Raw genomic sequence first — 15,854 nt, forward strand, 5'->3', positions numbered from 1 at the left:
CGTTGCACTAGTGTTTTGAATGGCCCATATTTTGTATGGGCTACCCTGTCAGATGGTTTAGTCATACCCTAGCTCATCAGAATTTTAATTTTACAAAAATAATTATAGGAACGAAAGAATTTAGAGTGTTGGTGCTACTGTATGAGCACCTTCAACAAACATCTAAATTACTAATAAAAATTAAGCACAATATTAGACATACACGTGTGCAGTGTTTTCAAGGGACATACTCGTGTGCCTCTAATTTGACAGTTATTCCCAAATCAATTCACAGAACGATTTGCAAACCTACAAGATGCGTCTTATCAGTCTTATTGATCTAAGAGCCTGCATGAAGATTATTTTCAATAGCATGTCACAAAACACACATCCACAGTGGAATATTTTAATATTATTATTTTATTAAATAACAAATATAAACATAAATGATAGAATCCTACCACAGAAAAAAAATTACACCACATTTACATAGTAATATTATTGCAATTGGGCACAGTACATTGTACTGTACTCTACAACTGTTTTAATATAAAACGTGACTTACATCTAAGCATTAAACATTGAATGAAAATTAATCAGACTATTACAGAATTGTGGCCACCACAGCAGTTTAACCTGACACCTAATGGCAGGCATTACAGACATTGTCATCATATCAACATACCACGTAGTACAGCAGCTGCATTCTCATAAATGTTTTTTTCAGCTGTGGAAGGATGGCACATGCAAAATTAAAATGAGGTCCTCTAAAGTTTAGAAGGTAGTTTACTCAGTAGAACATTAATATGTATAGCTATACGTATCCAAATATATGGAGGATATCTGTGCGTGCACATTTATTCCAAATCATTTAAGTGCATTCAAAGAGACTGTTCATTACATGTTGAACCACAATCAAGGCTTCTCAGCTCAAGCCACATCTCTGCCACAGACAACACACAATGTCACAGCACTGGCCTGTGCAAACGGGTTTCCAGAAAGCACAACTGTCTCTCCTCTTCTGGACCCACATTTTATGATGTGCAGATTTAACATTCAGGACACTGAGTAGTCTCAGGCAAAGTGCTGAATTATGCAGGGAGAATTAGGCTGTGTAGATATCATTAAACTACTGCATTAGTCATTGTTATCATACTTTCAAAACGGACTTGAGTCAATTACAGAACAAATATGAATAGGGAGTAGTTATCTTCCTATAAATATCTCCACAATTATATGCCTCCCAAATTCCTGTAATATAAAAGTCATAAACATTATGCAACCAAACTGCTGCTATGTTTTCCTTACTTTACTTTTTTTTACATATCTTATACACAGTCAATCGTCAACTCAATAAATACTTTAATACTCAATAAATACTATTTTTAAAAAGATAAACTTTCTAACTACTGGCTGGGTTTTCTGTCACATTCATTTTTTACGACTTCAGAGAGCTCGACCGGTGAGAAACATCTCTGTCCTCTCTTCTCTGCAAGAGCAACACTCGGGTCTTTCTGTTGGGAAAGTGGTGGGTCACTTTCACTGCGTTTTATCAGCTTGCCCAAAAAATGGCAGCTTTAGTCTGACAAGAATGACAAAACGTCTAACCACAACATCAGAATAAGTAGCACAGTCATTTTACTACATAGTCTACTACAAAGCTTCTGTCTGGAATGTTGCCCTTCAAACTCCTGGCAATACATATAAGCAGTAGTCATCATTCCTGAGAGATTTCTGCTGTGGGACTCCCAAGAGACAGAGATAATGGTAAAAGTCATAGTTCATTCCTAGGCTAACAGAACTGGGCGTCCTGTACCCCAGTTGCTCCAGTCCGCCCAGATTTTCTGGGGGTCACCCCTGCAGAGAAGGGGACGCATGTGCTTTCTTGTCCACTTAACATCCTGGAAACCAGAATAAGCTCTAGCCTTCTAGCTCTGTGGCTCAGATATGGAGATGACCTACTAACAGAACGGTCCAACAGCACTAGAATCATTTTTTTGCATATTAAATAGCAAACAAACCATCACAAAGATTGATATATACACAAATTAAGATACTTATCTTCTTAAATAGAGTATGCTATTGCTAGACAAGTACCAGGGTTCTTCTAGGTCAAAAGAATCTTAAAATCTAGAGTCATGATAAAAGGACGAGATTGGCTATTTTGCTTTTAGGTTTATTTTGAAATTTTTTTCTAGCAATTTATAAGCCAGGGACAAACATTCGATGTGTCAATTTGCTGATCCATGGAATGTTGTTGTTCAGCCTCTAATAACTCGGGTACTTGTCCAGTTATTGAATAAATAGTCCCACGTCCCACAATAATGCTTCACCTAATGCCCCTTGGGTGCAGTGTATATTCCATATATGTAGAAAAAAAAACACATTCTGGCATCAAAAGGTTCGACATCAACATCAAAAAGGTTTTCTCGTTGAAAACGAGAAAATACGTTTTGATAACAAAACATGCGATAGAAACCTGAATGAACCCTTTCTTGCTGTACCCTTCTGGAAAGAAGTGAATTCCATTGACATTCTGTTGAATCACACGCAATAGCTCAGGGGATCAGCCCAAATCATACATATGAAGATCTGCCAACTTTGGCTATTACCTTCTACACGGCAGTCCTCACGTCAGCTGTCTCTAGTGCAAACTGAACCCATCCGTTTTTAGCGCGGATTTTCCAAAATAATCCCAAATTGCAATTTTATATGACACTTTTCAATTTCGAGTCTTTTGCATCCAGGGGGCAACTCACTCCGTCCACCCACTGAACTGCGGCACTAGTCTGGGTGATGCACAGCGGTCACACTTCCCAGCAGATCAGATGGGTAGCTGAGAAGCCATTCCCCCAGTTTCCTGTAGGTAGATCAGAGTGTACAAGCCCAGAGTGGGCTAAAACTCTTACTCTTTCGAACAGTACCACGTGGTCTTTAACGACCAAGTAGTCAGGACCTTGGTTTGCCATCTCAGTTGAAGGATGACACCTCCTGCAGTATAGTGTCCCTCATCACCTTACTGGGGCATTGGTTTTGGAAATTCTGATCCAGAGGGAGGGGTATCACCAACACCACTTCAAGCAGCCATCAGGCCTTCCTAGTATTTGACCAGGCCCCGCCTTCACCTGACTGTGTTACACTGCACAAAATATAAAACATTAGAAGAATCAGGATCATGTGATTTACTGTGCCAGGATACTAAAAATTGTACCAATCTTTTATTTTGTTTTTAAGCACCGCATGCAGTCCATCGGGTTTACATGGGCTTGTAAGTATGCCACATTGTAGCAAAATACTACCTTGTAAAATATGGTAATAAATCTGATCATCTGATCATTTTGACTGAAATGTCCAATGTACAGACTATATCCCTGTAATCTCAGATCACAGGGCTCATTTTTGGTAATGTTATCAAGGCGGAGCTCTTGCCCGTCTTATTAAAGTGTTGTCCTAACTAACAGAAAATGCAGTGGTTTTGTATCCTCCTTAAGCCTCCTACCCCACCCCCAAAAAAATAAATAAAAACAAGACGTCATGAAATACCCCAACCGTTTTCACATTGAGCCCCCTCCTTATCCCACCCCTAAGCTGTCTTAAAGCAAGTAAGCCCCAAAGAAGGTTTTCTTTTCATCAGTGAAGTCGACCAAGGTGATATTGTTGACGAACACCATCAGCTTATCACCTTTTTCCAGTAAGAACACAGCTCCAGAATACAGGCTCTTCATCCACGTGTCGCTGCCGCATTCCACAGTCTTAAAAGAAGTGATGAGATCTGAAGGTTTAGGGTATCCATTGGTCATTTTGCTGATGGTCTGACTCAACCTCACCGGCTCACAGCCCCTTCTCACATGATCGTGCATCAGGGCTCTGAAGGTGACTTGAGCGTAGACGAAATACCGTCCCGACTCAGGGATGAGCAGGGCGTTGTCGGTGTAGGCAAAGCCGCTGTCCGTGAAGGCATTGCCGAGATTCGATTCCCACGGCAGGATGTTCTCCAGTTTGGCGGTCGTCTCCATTTTGGCTGCGGAGAGAGAGAAGGGCCCAAGCAGGGGTCGTCAGAAACGGAAACTGAGCGTGGGCTCCTGGGACTGGGGCCCACCACTGGCCGGGACGCTCGGCCGAAAAGCATTAGGAGGTGCGTGCGTGGGATTATAAAAAACAACCTAGAAAGAAAACGTTTTAATTTCCCGTGGGGAAAGAAGTGATTGAGAGATGTCAGGCGACATCAGAGAATGATAAGAAAATCCAAGTATCGTAACAGCTCTTTTACAAGGTTAACTTTGCAATGTTTTTTTGTGTGTGTAAACTTCTACCTCTTACAGTACAAACAGCATATTTTTTTATTTGATTTTTTCTTTATTCTCGGAGAGCCTTGCACACGATCTGGCCCAAGGTAAACGCTCCCGTTTTTCAAAGTAGAAAGAATTTGATTGAATCCTCCTGAGTTGAACCACAAATCAGCTCCACAGAGCTCTCTTGTTTACTTCACACAACCCACAGGCTTCACCACATTACTCACCGGCCGTGCCGGCTGCTGCTGTAGGTGAATCTGAGGTCACTCTTACAGGGTGTGGTTTACACACCAAAGAAAAGGCTGCATAATTAGTGGCGCAATAAACTTTCCCGATGCCATTCTATGCGCTCCTGATCTTCCTGTCACGGGATCAGAGGATCACATGCAGCCTGTTGCTGCCAGAGAAGGAGGAATGAACAAATAGCACTTCCTGAAGAAGGAGGATCAGCCACTGCCTAGCCTACACAGTAAGTGGGAAAGCCAGGACCTTGCCTATATACAGTACAATTAATCAAGGGAAATCCCGAACTGACATTTACAAATTCACAATCTCCTCTCTCAATCTCCCTTTTAATCCACTGGCAATTTCGTTTTGCAGGTTGCTGCTAGAAGCGTGCCGGAACCTTTATCAATGGTGCTTGTTCCTCTTCGGCTTGTAATGTTCTGTTTTTAAAAAAGCAACGCCACATTTTCCAAAGCTCTAATGTTCTGCTTGGATTCTTTCGAGGGATGGGAGGCACTTTGTGACAAAGCAATAGCCACGGTAAACCCTTATGTGGTTATCTAGATGGTTTGCCAACAAAAGGATTAATTAATTCAAACATCCTTAATTGTCTATTTGCATATAGTTTCACCTATAGCATATAGCGTTCCCCTATAGATACTCTTAGGGAAATTCTAGGGAAAAATTGAATTTTTAATGACATACTCATCCATGCTGAATTTTTCTTTTGGCTTTCTCAAACTGTTTAGTTTTTTGAGTTGTTCACACCTGTCCAAACACCTGGTACCCAGGGAAACTAGTACAAGTCATGATGCATTGCTTTTTTGTCTGAAGAACATAACACTAAATAATTCTCAATCGCTGCTTTAATTTATTTGTGTGTAGCTCTTATCGATAACAACAATGGGATGGATGTATTTTGCCCTGTATAGGATTCACACACATTCGGCCCACGTTCTAAAATTAAGCAGTTTGACAAAACATGTTGCCAGACAGGTCACAAATTAATTATTTTCACTATCACACTTCAAGAAGGAGTGTAATTCATTCGATCTATTTTAATGTCTTCTGTGATTAGGGATCAAAGAAGAAGGAAACAAGTTTTTTTTTTATATTTTCACGTGCATATTCGAAATGTTGACTAAAACTGTGCAATGTCTTTTTCAGAAGAGATGATGGTGATGACTTGTAGACTGCAGACAGTGCACCTTTCAAACTGTGCAATCTCTCACATGTAATACTTTTCTTAGTGCTCTGTTTGTAACAGACAGGCCCCCATTACATAACAACACCGAAACCCTACTAACAGCCACAAATTTCAAACTCTAAAACTCGACAACAGTTTCCACTGGCTGAGGAGGAGAAGGTCTTGATTCATCTTGAGCTGTAGAAATCACAGTTCAAAACAGTCAAGCTCAGCCTCTTGAGTGGACCTTGCTGAAACGCAGAATGTGTTTAATTAATCTAATGACTCGCTTAATTTGATAGGAGGCATGGGGCAAAACATTTTGCCACCTGGAGTGAGGTTTTAATTTCATCACATTTTAGATGAATGAAAAATCAGTCACACACTTACACACAATAATACACGTGTCTCTATTCCTGACTCTCTTTTTCGGATTAACACTCCTTAAAAACTATCCTAATATTTCTTAAACTGTGTAGATATAAACCTGTGTACAAACAGGGCTTAGTATACCGTTTCAAAGAATACTGAAGGAATTAGAGCACATACAAAAGATGAAATATCCCCTGCTCATACCACATGGCTCACAAATTTTTAAGACTGTTGTACTTACCAGTCAGGTGAGCTTTTGGCATAGATCTCTTAGGAGAAGCAGTCAATGAGGCCATTTGTTGTGAAGGACCTTTTTGAATGGAAAAAAAAACATTTATTGGCACAGAATCTCATTTTCATTTAGACTAGTTTGCTGCTTTATTCAGGTCAATGCCTCAATTGTAAACCAATATACTGTATACAGTTATTTTTTACAGAGCTTTTTGTAAGGTAGCTCTTATGGTTTGTGACTGCTATGCCTGTTGACTGCACCAAGAATACAATTTTCTCTGTACAAACTTATGTTCTCTAAGGCTGTCCTAGAAAACAAAATGGTACTGTTAGTTGATAGCAGAACAGAACCTTTCAAATCAATCCTAATGTGGACATTTTCTCCAAAAGGAAAACGGGAAATCGTTAAACCCCCACCACCAAAATATTTGTTTATTCAGAAAAGTATTATTTTATACTGTTTAAGCAAATCAATTCTTAATTCTTAGCAAATATGACAAACTTCTGAAATCGAAACTTCATATATCACACGGAATTCATAAAGACCGATCGTCTTCTATCTTCAGCTGTGTCCCTATCAATGAATTTTGTCTGAAAAATCTGAAGTACGCGATTTTAGACAAAAGCCAAGGACGCATTTTTCCGACCCTTGCGAAAAGATTTCAAATGAAAATAATACTAGAATAACCAGAAAAATAAACTAAACATTGCAACAGAATACCATTCAATTGTCTTCCAGCAATATTTACTACTGCCACAGTAACTTTTATTAAGGACGCCTCGGGACTACTTTGACAAACTATAATCATTTTCAACATTTCATTTTTTACATTAAATTTGTTCTCCTTTTTGAAAAAAACAATAACATAGGTATGATTGGTTTAAAAAAAACATTACCGATGTATGCTGTCAAAATACAGGTTTACGCTATTTACTCATTTTCTATATAAAAAGTCAGAGAATCTTACCTGGCGAAACTTGCGCAGCTGTCTGTAAAAAGAGAGAATACAGTTAGACTGGTTGAGCACGCGTGTTTTATCTGTTAATTGGGATAAAAGATTTTAATCAGCTCCAGGGGTGTGTGAAGAATGAATGTGTTTCATGAGCTCTCCACACGCCCTCTCAAGTTTAGAGTTAGAGTTAAGTGTCAGTATATCTTTTGCCTTTGAGAGGCAAACCGGTCAGCACAATGTCTCATGAGCCCTTCTCGTACTGTACATACTGTAGTGTCCTGAACCCGTACTGTACGCTGACTGGACACTACCCACCTGGTGATCCGAGGGTTCCCTCTGAGTTGCGTGATAGAAGAGCAGGAAAGCCGCACAAGAGATGAACAGAAAGCCCAAGGAAAAACGAGAGACACAATCCCTCCTCTTCATCTCGTTGCAGTGATTTATTATCACGGCCACAGATCTTTCGTGCTCCGAGATCTGCAGTTTCGTCTCCTCCGACACGTCAGCCCCGCGATCCATAGCTTCTCCGTATCAGCAGCCGCCCAAGCCGAGAGCAATAGCACGTACTGTATCTCAGTCTTGAATGTGTTGATGCGCGATATCCTCTTCATCGAACCGAGCCCCTCTTTATACTAATTAGATCCCCCGCGTTCTTTGTTTAGCACCGCCTACGAACACGAACCAGAATATTCATTTTTGTTTTTCGGCGATGTAGAATCGGAAAGTCCCAGAGGGCGACCCTAATAAAAGTCGTTTTGCGCATTACACAACGGCACAGGATCTCAACTGGATGAGCGAAAGGGGGTGTTACCGCGGAGACTTCACAAGGAAAGTGCGGTTCTAACAGCGTATGATTCACTCGGCACCCTCTGAGGAACCTCCTCTCGTTTCTTTCCGCAGCTCTTTTCCCTTTCGGGTTTCTGTCAAGGCTGGCGAGCTGAAGGCGCGCCGCTGGAGGTCTCTGCTGCCTCACAGCTGCTTTCACGTCGCAGCGCGCCGAGAAGTTCCTCTTCCAACGTGAAAACAGCATTCCTTCGCCAACGAGGAATCTATCTTTCCGCGTACAAGACTAGGTCAATTTGGGTGACCGGAGAATAAGTTACAGAATAATGACATTACGGCCATAACCTTCAAATTATTAGTAGTTGTAAAGAATTCACTTGGCTGAAGCGTATATCCAACACGGCCCCGGTACCCACTGTAGCTGGGCATCTAACTTAAGCTGAGTGCAGGGTATGGCAGAGGTATCCCCAACCAAACCCTGGTGTCGCATCTCTCCTCTAGCCCAGAGCCCCCAGCCGCTGTCCCACGGCCGCAGCCGGTGTACTTCACAAGACAGGGAGCACCGTTCTGTACTGTGACAGGGAACAGACGAGAAAAACACCAGCCCCTTAAGTGGTGCAGAGATGGTGGCACGGGTGGCTGTGAGTGGAAACAGCCCGTTTTGTGTTTGTTTGGGCTAATTCGCGTTTAGTAACGGGTTACATTAGAGGCAGAGATTGTTTGGCGAAAAGATGCGCTTTTACGCAAAGACCGTCACTGGTCGCAAATGAACGCCCCCCTTGTCGTTGAATGTACTTAGAAATCTGTGTTGGAAAACAACGGAAATACAGTTTTGTATTGTACACATAACGTTTTTTTTACTTAATTTGTTAAATTATAGGGAATTGTATATAGGGAACAGCTGATGGTTACGTTGTAGATAATGATGGAAAAACCGGCGTCTTCTTCCGAGTACGTTTTTGGCAACTACGGGCTAGGAGAGGCCCGGAGACGCAGTTTGGTAAAGAACAAGTATCCGTACTTTCGAACAGTGCCTCTTCAGCTTAAAAAAAAAAACCAACAGTTACCACAGTTATTTCTGGGAGTTGGACATTTCACATCTAGAGTTATTCCAATATATTTGGGAATTATTAATTCTCTTTTTTTCTGGAGTTTACTGAATCATACTTCTTAATGGTCCCACTTCCAACTCTAAACCCAGGGTGTTCTTCCGACAGGAAAACTGCAGACTCGATTCCAGAAGGTCCAAATGCTTCAAGAAATTATCACTTTAAGCTGTTTTGAGCAAATCAGTCCGTCATTCTAAAACACTAAAAGTCACAAACTTCACTTCAGGTTGAAAGTGGGATTATTTATTTTTAGTGCTTTAAGCAAAAATAACAAATTTCTCAACACACGGAATTAATCTGGACTGGTCGGTTTTATAGCGGGGAGAGGAAAAGTGTTTTTTTTCTTGAACTATACATTTTTGACAATGAAAGCGGTTCACAAAGAGGTTGAGCGCTTTTCAGACTCTTGTCCAAATAAGTTTACGTGTAGTACCATCTCTGTACTACGCATTAGAATGACAATTTTGTAATGCGTGGGATTTAGAGTATTTAGAGTAAGTAATCTTGCGTTACTGCAGGGAACTTTTTCAAAGTGAGCAGACCCAGATTTCGTGAGATTGCAATTGCGAAACAAATTCTGGGGGATAAAAATGCAGACTGAAGGTACGCTTCATCATGCCAATGAGGTACATCAAACATCTGTTATGCTAACATTAATAGTAAAAAGCCCAAATACAACATTTAAGTAATTCTGTTATAATTAAAACAATAAGAAAAAATCAAAAAGTAATGAGTTCCAAACCATATTTGTCAGCACAACACGTACAACATTGTTTTGATTTCGTCCAGGAGAGCACCTTAAGCACTGTGGGGGAGCTTGAGTAATCTATAGGAAACTAGAGTGATACCTACCATGTCTGGAATTAATTGGGTGAGGTTTTCAAGAGAAACAGGTAGAAAGTCAGATTGTGCTCGAAGAAACAGGTGTTGACCTGCTATGGGTTTAAAAAGCGTTGCTACAACATGAGGTGTACATCTGAAATCAGTTTTAGTGTGACAAAATGATGGGGCATCTTCACTACCTTGGTTTCCTGAAAATGGAATACAGTCATCACCAATGGGGAAGTGTCTTGTAACCACATTAGGCCAGTGGGGACTAGATCTGGAGTTTTTCCTTGTCTCTGGCTGGTGAGATTCACTTACTCACTAATTTACTGTTAATGGTTTGCATTAAGGGTTGTGGGAGCATGGAACAGGTTACCCAGACACGCTATTGAATCCAATGCCCTGACTTATTAATGACAAGACCATTGGGTCAGTTAGCAGCTTTCAGGAAAATAATTCATGGGTCGGATCTCGCTCTCAATAAATAACAAATCCAATCACAGTATTCACACTTCTGCCAGAATCGGAACAGCTTCAAATCCTACTGAATGCAGGGAAAGGAAACTAAATAGAACAGCAGCCCAGTATGTGATTTCCTTATTATTATTTTTAGGAGTAGTAGTGTAAATGTTATGTATTGCTATGTGTGTGTTATTATCATTGTTAATAAATATTTGTTTAACCCAGTTTGCCTGATGTTTAACTTCTTCAACAGAGCAGTGCCAGAGAATAAAGATTTCACATGCCTCTAACTATTCAAGCTGCTTAGGGTACATTCTTGGCATATCTTTCAAATTTGAGGGGGCTATGATTATTTTACTTCCTTTTTGCTTATCCTGCTCTGTGTTTTCTATTTTCGTAATGTTCTGTTTGCACAAAATTTGGATTAATTGGCCCAAATTTCCATAAACAAGAGCTGTATGGTGAAAAGCATTTCAAGGACAAGTTTTTGTTTAACTTGGGATATATTTTTAAGTTATAGAATTGAAATCAAAGGGGTTGTTATGTCAAAAGTATGGTCACCTCATTACAAAAAGGATATCACTCCTCTGAAATCAGAGAAGAGTGACCATTTATATTTTATGGGGTTAAAGAAATGCCCCACACTGACAACTGAATCTCTTTAGTCTTGAACAGAGAAGATGACCGGGGTTTGTAGTGTATGTGTGGGAGACCTGTCTAACTATTTGAAATAGGACATTGACAAAGTTAACCCTTTATTTTTTATAAACAACAGTAATGGTTTTCTCCATCTGAATCCCCTTGACTACATATTAGAGCTCTTGTATATGATCAGATTGACTATTATTTTGCTACAATGGATTAACTATAAATCTCTTACTGTTTCACATTGTCATAAACCAAAACAGTCTGAACAGACTTCTAATTCCACTTAATAGTTTAAAGGAATAAAAGAATTAGATTACACAGTGCTGAAAACACTCTAAATAGACTTGTAATTTTGTAATTCAACTTAATATACAGTATATAAAGTCAAATCAAGCAGTCGGCTGTTTTGTCCTCTTTAAGGCTCAGCTATGGGACACAGTTAACTATGAACTGAAAAAGAGACATATACGGTACATTAATATTTGATAGAACATCTTTCAACATTGTGCATTGTGCATTTTAGTGGCAACTAGTTAATAGGAATTTTGGGAAATGTTTTTACTTGAATTCTAATTTAACAACGATGTATTAATTAGGAACATATTGATCTGTTATCACTTCAGGTAGTGACAGAGGTTTACATTTGGCTTCAGATATTCAGCAATAGCTTTAAAACATTCTTTTAAAAAGAATGACCAGAGTGTACCAGATTATTTGCTAAATTAAGAGCTCACTTGAAATAAATACAGCTGGATTAAACTCAATACATTGAACAGTACGATTAAGCATGAAAGAACACTGGGGATAACACTTCTAGTCTTATGAAGAGTGCAAAGGGTTCTTTAATGCCCGAGTAGTCAGGACCTCTGTTTAACATCCCGTCTGAAGGACATCTGTCACGATCGTAACCCCTCCTCTTAAGGGGGCTCCGGCTCTTTCACATTGTGCTGATTCCATGCAGCTGCCCTCAATCCTGCCCCTCCTTATTTAAGCCTGGCACTCTCGCTACTCCGGGCTCTGCACTGGAAGACGGACGCCCGGAGGCCCGCCTACCACCAAGTCGCCCTACGTCCGTGGCCTGAGGGCACAGGCCTCCTATCGGCTCCCTGACCCAGCTGAGTCCAGGGTTCAGAGCGCTTGGCCTCGTGTTCCTGCTTTTAATCCCTGTCCCTGCACCAGATCCCATTCCGGTTTTTAACTGTGTTCTGGATCACATGGTTATATCTCTGGCATAGGAGCAGGAATCCCTTCCAAATACTACTGACTTTCTCAGTTCTGTCTACTTGCAGAGCATTTTTGCATCATCCTCATCTCTGTCTGCCGGTTGTTCTAAACCCCGTGGGCAAAATATCCCAGACATTGTGACCTTTTGATTACGGTTTCAGCAATGCTGATTTAAATGTGGTGTGCATGACTCACAGACCTAGACTGCTTTGACTTTTATCATTGGATTTTGTGGTTTTTTGTATATAGTATTTTCATCTCAATGGTTTTTGTTTCTGATAAGCTTTCAGAAGTTACACCTTACACAGGGTGGTAGGGTGGTGCATTGCTGCCTCATTGCACAGGGGGCTTAGGTTCAATTCCTGGGCTGCTGTCTGCATGGTGGTGTCGGCATGTTTTCCCTGTGTTTGTGTGGGTTCTCTCTGGGTGCTCCTGTTTCCTCCCACAGTCCAAAGACATGTTGGTAGGCTGCTCAGCGAATCTGGCAGACGAGCTGACAGGATCAGAGCTGCTCGGGGGAATCTGGCTGGTGGGTATTACTGCTGGTTTCGGTTTCATCAGACGGCTCTCAGTAGCTCAACCTCAGAGCACCTGTCTGGCATGTTCTGACTGAAGATGATATTAGAAGATTAGCTGCCTGACTGATAGGCAGCCAGATGGCCAGACGAGAGGCCCGATCTCATACTCGCAGAGCCGGTTGGAGGGCGAGCACTCTTCAGAATGCCACGGTTATCCATGCCAACCACCAGCTACAAGTTACTGCCAGCCTGGACGTGACCAGTTAAGGGCTGAGCAAAAAGTTGTCAATTTCACCTGAGCCCGAACCCTCCAATACTATTCACTTGATTAAACCAAATTTCCCAACTGCTTCTGCTTGAAGTTGTCTTTGCTTGTTTCAATTGGCGGTCACATGGATAAAAACAAAAAAATCAAATGAGAAAAAATGATTAGTAAATCAAATGCCTCAGGAAAGGCCTTGGTCATGTGTAAAAAAAATTGAAAGGGAAATGAAATCCAAAATAGATTAATGATCTATTATTTTGATGTGTCTTGTAATGGAACCCCATGAAGGTTGTTTAGGATGGCACAGGTCGAAGAAGAGTTGAATTATGGAAAAATTCGACTAAATATATTTTTGTTGAATGAGTCATCTGGATATAATCAAATCCTCCTCCCCACTTCTCTCACCATTTCAGTTAACAACAGGAAATAGGAAAAGGTCTGGAAAACAGGAAATTTGTCAGCCTAATTCCAATAAGAAATCCAGGGTAACACCCCTACTCTTTTCAAGAAGCACCCTGGGATTTCTAATGACCACAGAGAGTCAGGACCTTGGCTTTACATCTCATTTGAAGGACAATGCCTTTTTACAGTATAGTGTCCCCATCACTATACTGGGGCATTAGGACCCACACAGACCTCAGGGTGAGCACCCCCTGCTGGCCCCACTAACACCTCTTCCAGCAGCAACCTTAGTTTTTCCCAGGAGGTCTCCCATTCAGGTACTGCCCAGGCTCACACCTACTGAGCAGCAGTGGGCTGCCAGTTGTGAGTTGCAGGGTGACATGGCTGCTGGCAATTTACTCTCCATAATCTATATATGACTTTAGGAGATGTGGAGCGACATATTTAGAAAGCTTTTACTATAAAGTACCGCTTAAGGGACTGATAAAGCTTCAGGAAACCCAGGTATTGTGTGCACATGGATTAAGAAATGGTTAACAAGCAGAGGACACATGGTACTGATAAGGGGGTTTGAGTCGGTGAGTAGTTGCTTTGGAAGAAAGCCACCTGTTAATAAGAGAAAAGCTGGGTAAAGCAAACACACACCTGGACTGATTGAATAATTGGCATCCAATGGGAGTGAGAAGCCAGATGAGCAACCAGGATAGGTTTTGCATTGAACTGGTCTCTTGTCTGGGCTATCAGAGAGACGTGGAGCAACCAGGAGGAGCTAGGCTCCTGCCTGGCAGGAAAGACAACTGCTTTTCCAGAGGGAGGTTTCCGAATCTCATTCCTAATTGAACCCATCACATTCCCACAGGTACCAGATTCCACAAATTCTCACTCCTGGACCAATTATACAACCACTTCCCTTTCCCTTCAGTATTTAAAGTTCCTTCCCACACCAACCCATGCTCACTATTAAGAAGCCTCCCAAAGCATTCTTGTGTGTGCGCTTTTCCAACTTTTTGACTGATCTCCTGGTTCCTAATCTTTGGATTTCATTTTTTGGATTTACCTGGTTACTGGACTCATTGCTTCTTGGACCAAGCCCCTGGATTGCGTGTTTTGGATTGTCCCTGTGCTACTCCACATTCTGCAGGATTCACGGTGGCGTGTAAGGATCCTCCTATTCTACCTATTGGTTCCCTGACAGAGGTCTCATATGTAACAAATTGAGCTGGCTTATAAAGCTGTGAGAGAAGGGTGAATGAGAGATTATTGCTTAGGTTCTACTGAGGGGCATTACAAGTGCTGGAGAGGTAGTGTGCAAGGTATCCAGAATGGAGCTGTTTACCACCAGACTAATAAAAGTGAGGGAGGCAGTGAAGACTATCCTAACAGGCCTGAAGGTGGGGGTGTAGCGGTTCTTTTGCCAGGCCAATATGGGCTTGACGTGAGCTGCTGAGGAACAGGATTGGCCAGCTGAACTGGGGTTAGGGGAGGCGTTGGTGAGACAAGCCTGGAGAGCACAGCTGGAGTTCTGAGTGCCTCCTGCTGGCAGGTGAGCCATCTCGGAGGGAGGGTGAGAGCAAACAACAAATCTGACTACTGCGGTTAGGAGCACCTGTGTGGTTGGCTGTGCAGTGTCCTGGCCAAACAGGCACAGCTGGTGTTGCTGGGAATGAAAAGAGTGAGTGGCTGTTCGCGAAGAGCATGCACTTGGGGAACATAACAAAGAGTAACCAGAACTGAGTGAGCTGAGATTTGAAGAGAATATTGTAGAATACTCCAGTGCCTGATGATATATTGAGCAGTGATTAGTGAAGATATGGATTTACTTTAATATTGGAGAGAATGAAATCCCGGAGGAAGAATGTAGATGGAGGACCTTTTGACTTCTCCAATCGGGGAGAAACAATAAATGCCAGGGCCCCAGAGGGTTTCCGCCACAAAATAAATGATGGGATGCTTAAAACACGGAAAAATAAGGTAACTTGCAGACATTCTTTATTGTAGTTACTGGGGAGTAACCTGAGATTGATGTGCTGTCATTAAAGGGGTACATCAGGGGTCTGTTCTAGCACTGCTGCTCTTTCTAATCTAAATCAAGACTCCTCTAGAGTAATCAATACAAGTGATGCACAAATAAGTGGTGTTGCAAATAGTTTTACAACAGCATTTGGAGTGTAAGAAGACTTTTCCAATTGTCATAGCTGGGCAAAAGCTGGTGTTCAAAGTTTAATGCATTCCTATGAATTCTTGTCTAGTTAAGAGCGTGGTGAGATGTGTGGAGCTGGGTGTTAGTGAATAGACTAGTGTGGCCTACCGGTTGTGAATACACACATGGTTATTTTTTCAGTTTTCCTTGTTTTAAAATGAATGTACTGTAATGCCTTTT

The 15,854-nt window shown here is 41.4% G+C and overlaps 1 protein-coding gene across 1 annotated transcript; it reads right to left on the reverse strand.

Annotated features, from left to right (window-relative positions):
• Window positions 1-381: 381 nt before the first annotated feature.
• LOC148816076 (tumor necrosis factor ligand superfamily member 15) lies at window positions 382-8,107 on the reverse strand. The gene is made up of 4 exons (XM_088940217.1): window positions 7,554-8,107; window positions 7,254-7,275; window positions 6,296-6,364; window positions 382-4,000 (listed from the first exon to the last, which is right to left on the reverse strand). Exons 1-4 carry the CDS (start codon window positions 7,755-7,757, stop codon window positions 3,573-3,575), a joined length of 723 nt encoding a protein of 240 aa, XP_088796343.1. The 5' UTR covers window positions 7,758-8,107; the 3' UTR covers window positions 382-3,572.
• Window positions 8,108-15,854: the final 7,747 nt, after the last annotated feature.

This window comes from Atractosteus spatula, chromosome 23, assembly GCF_055471065.1.
Source record: "Atractosteus spatula isolate fAtrSpa1 chromosome 23, fAtrSpa1.hap1, whole genome shotgun sequence".
NCBI lineage: Eukaryota > Metazoa > Chordata > Actinopteri > Semionotiformes > Lepisosteidae > Atractosteus > Atractosteus spatula.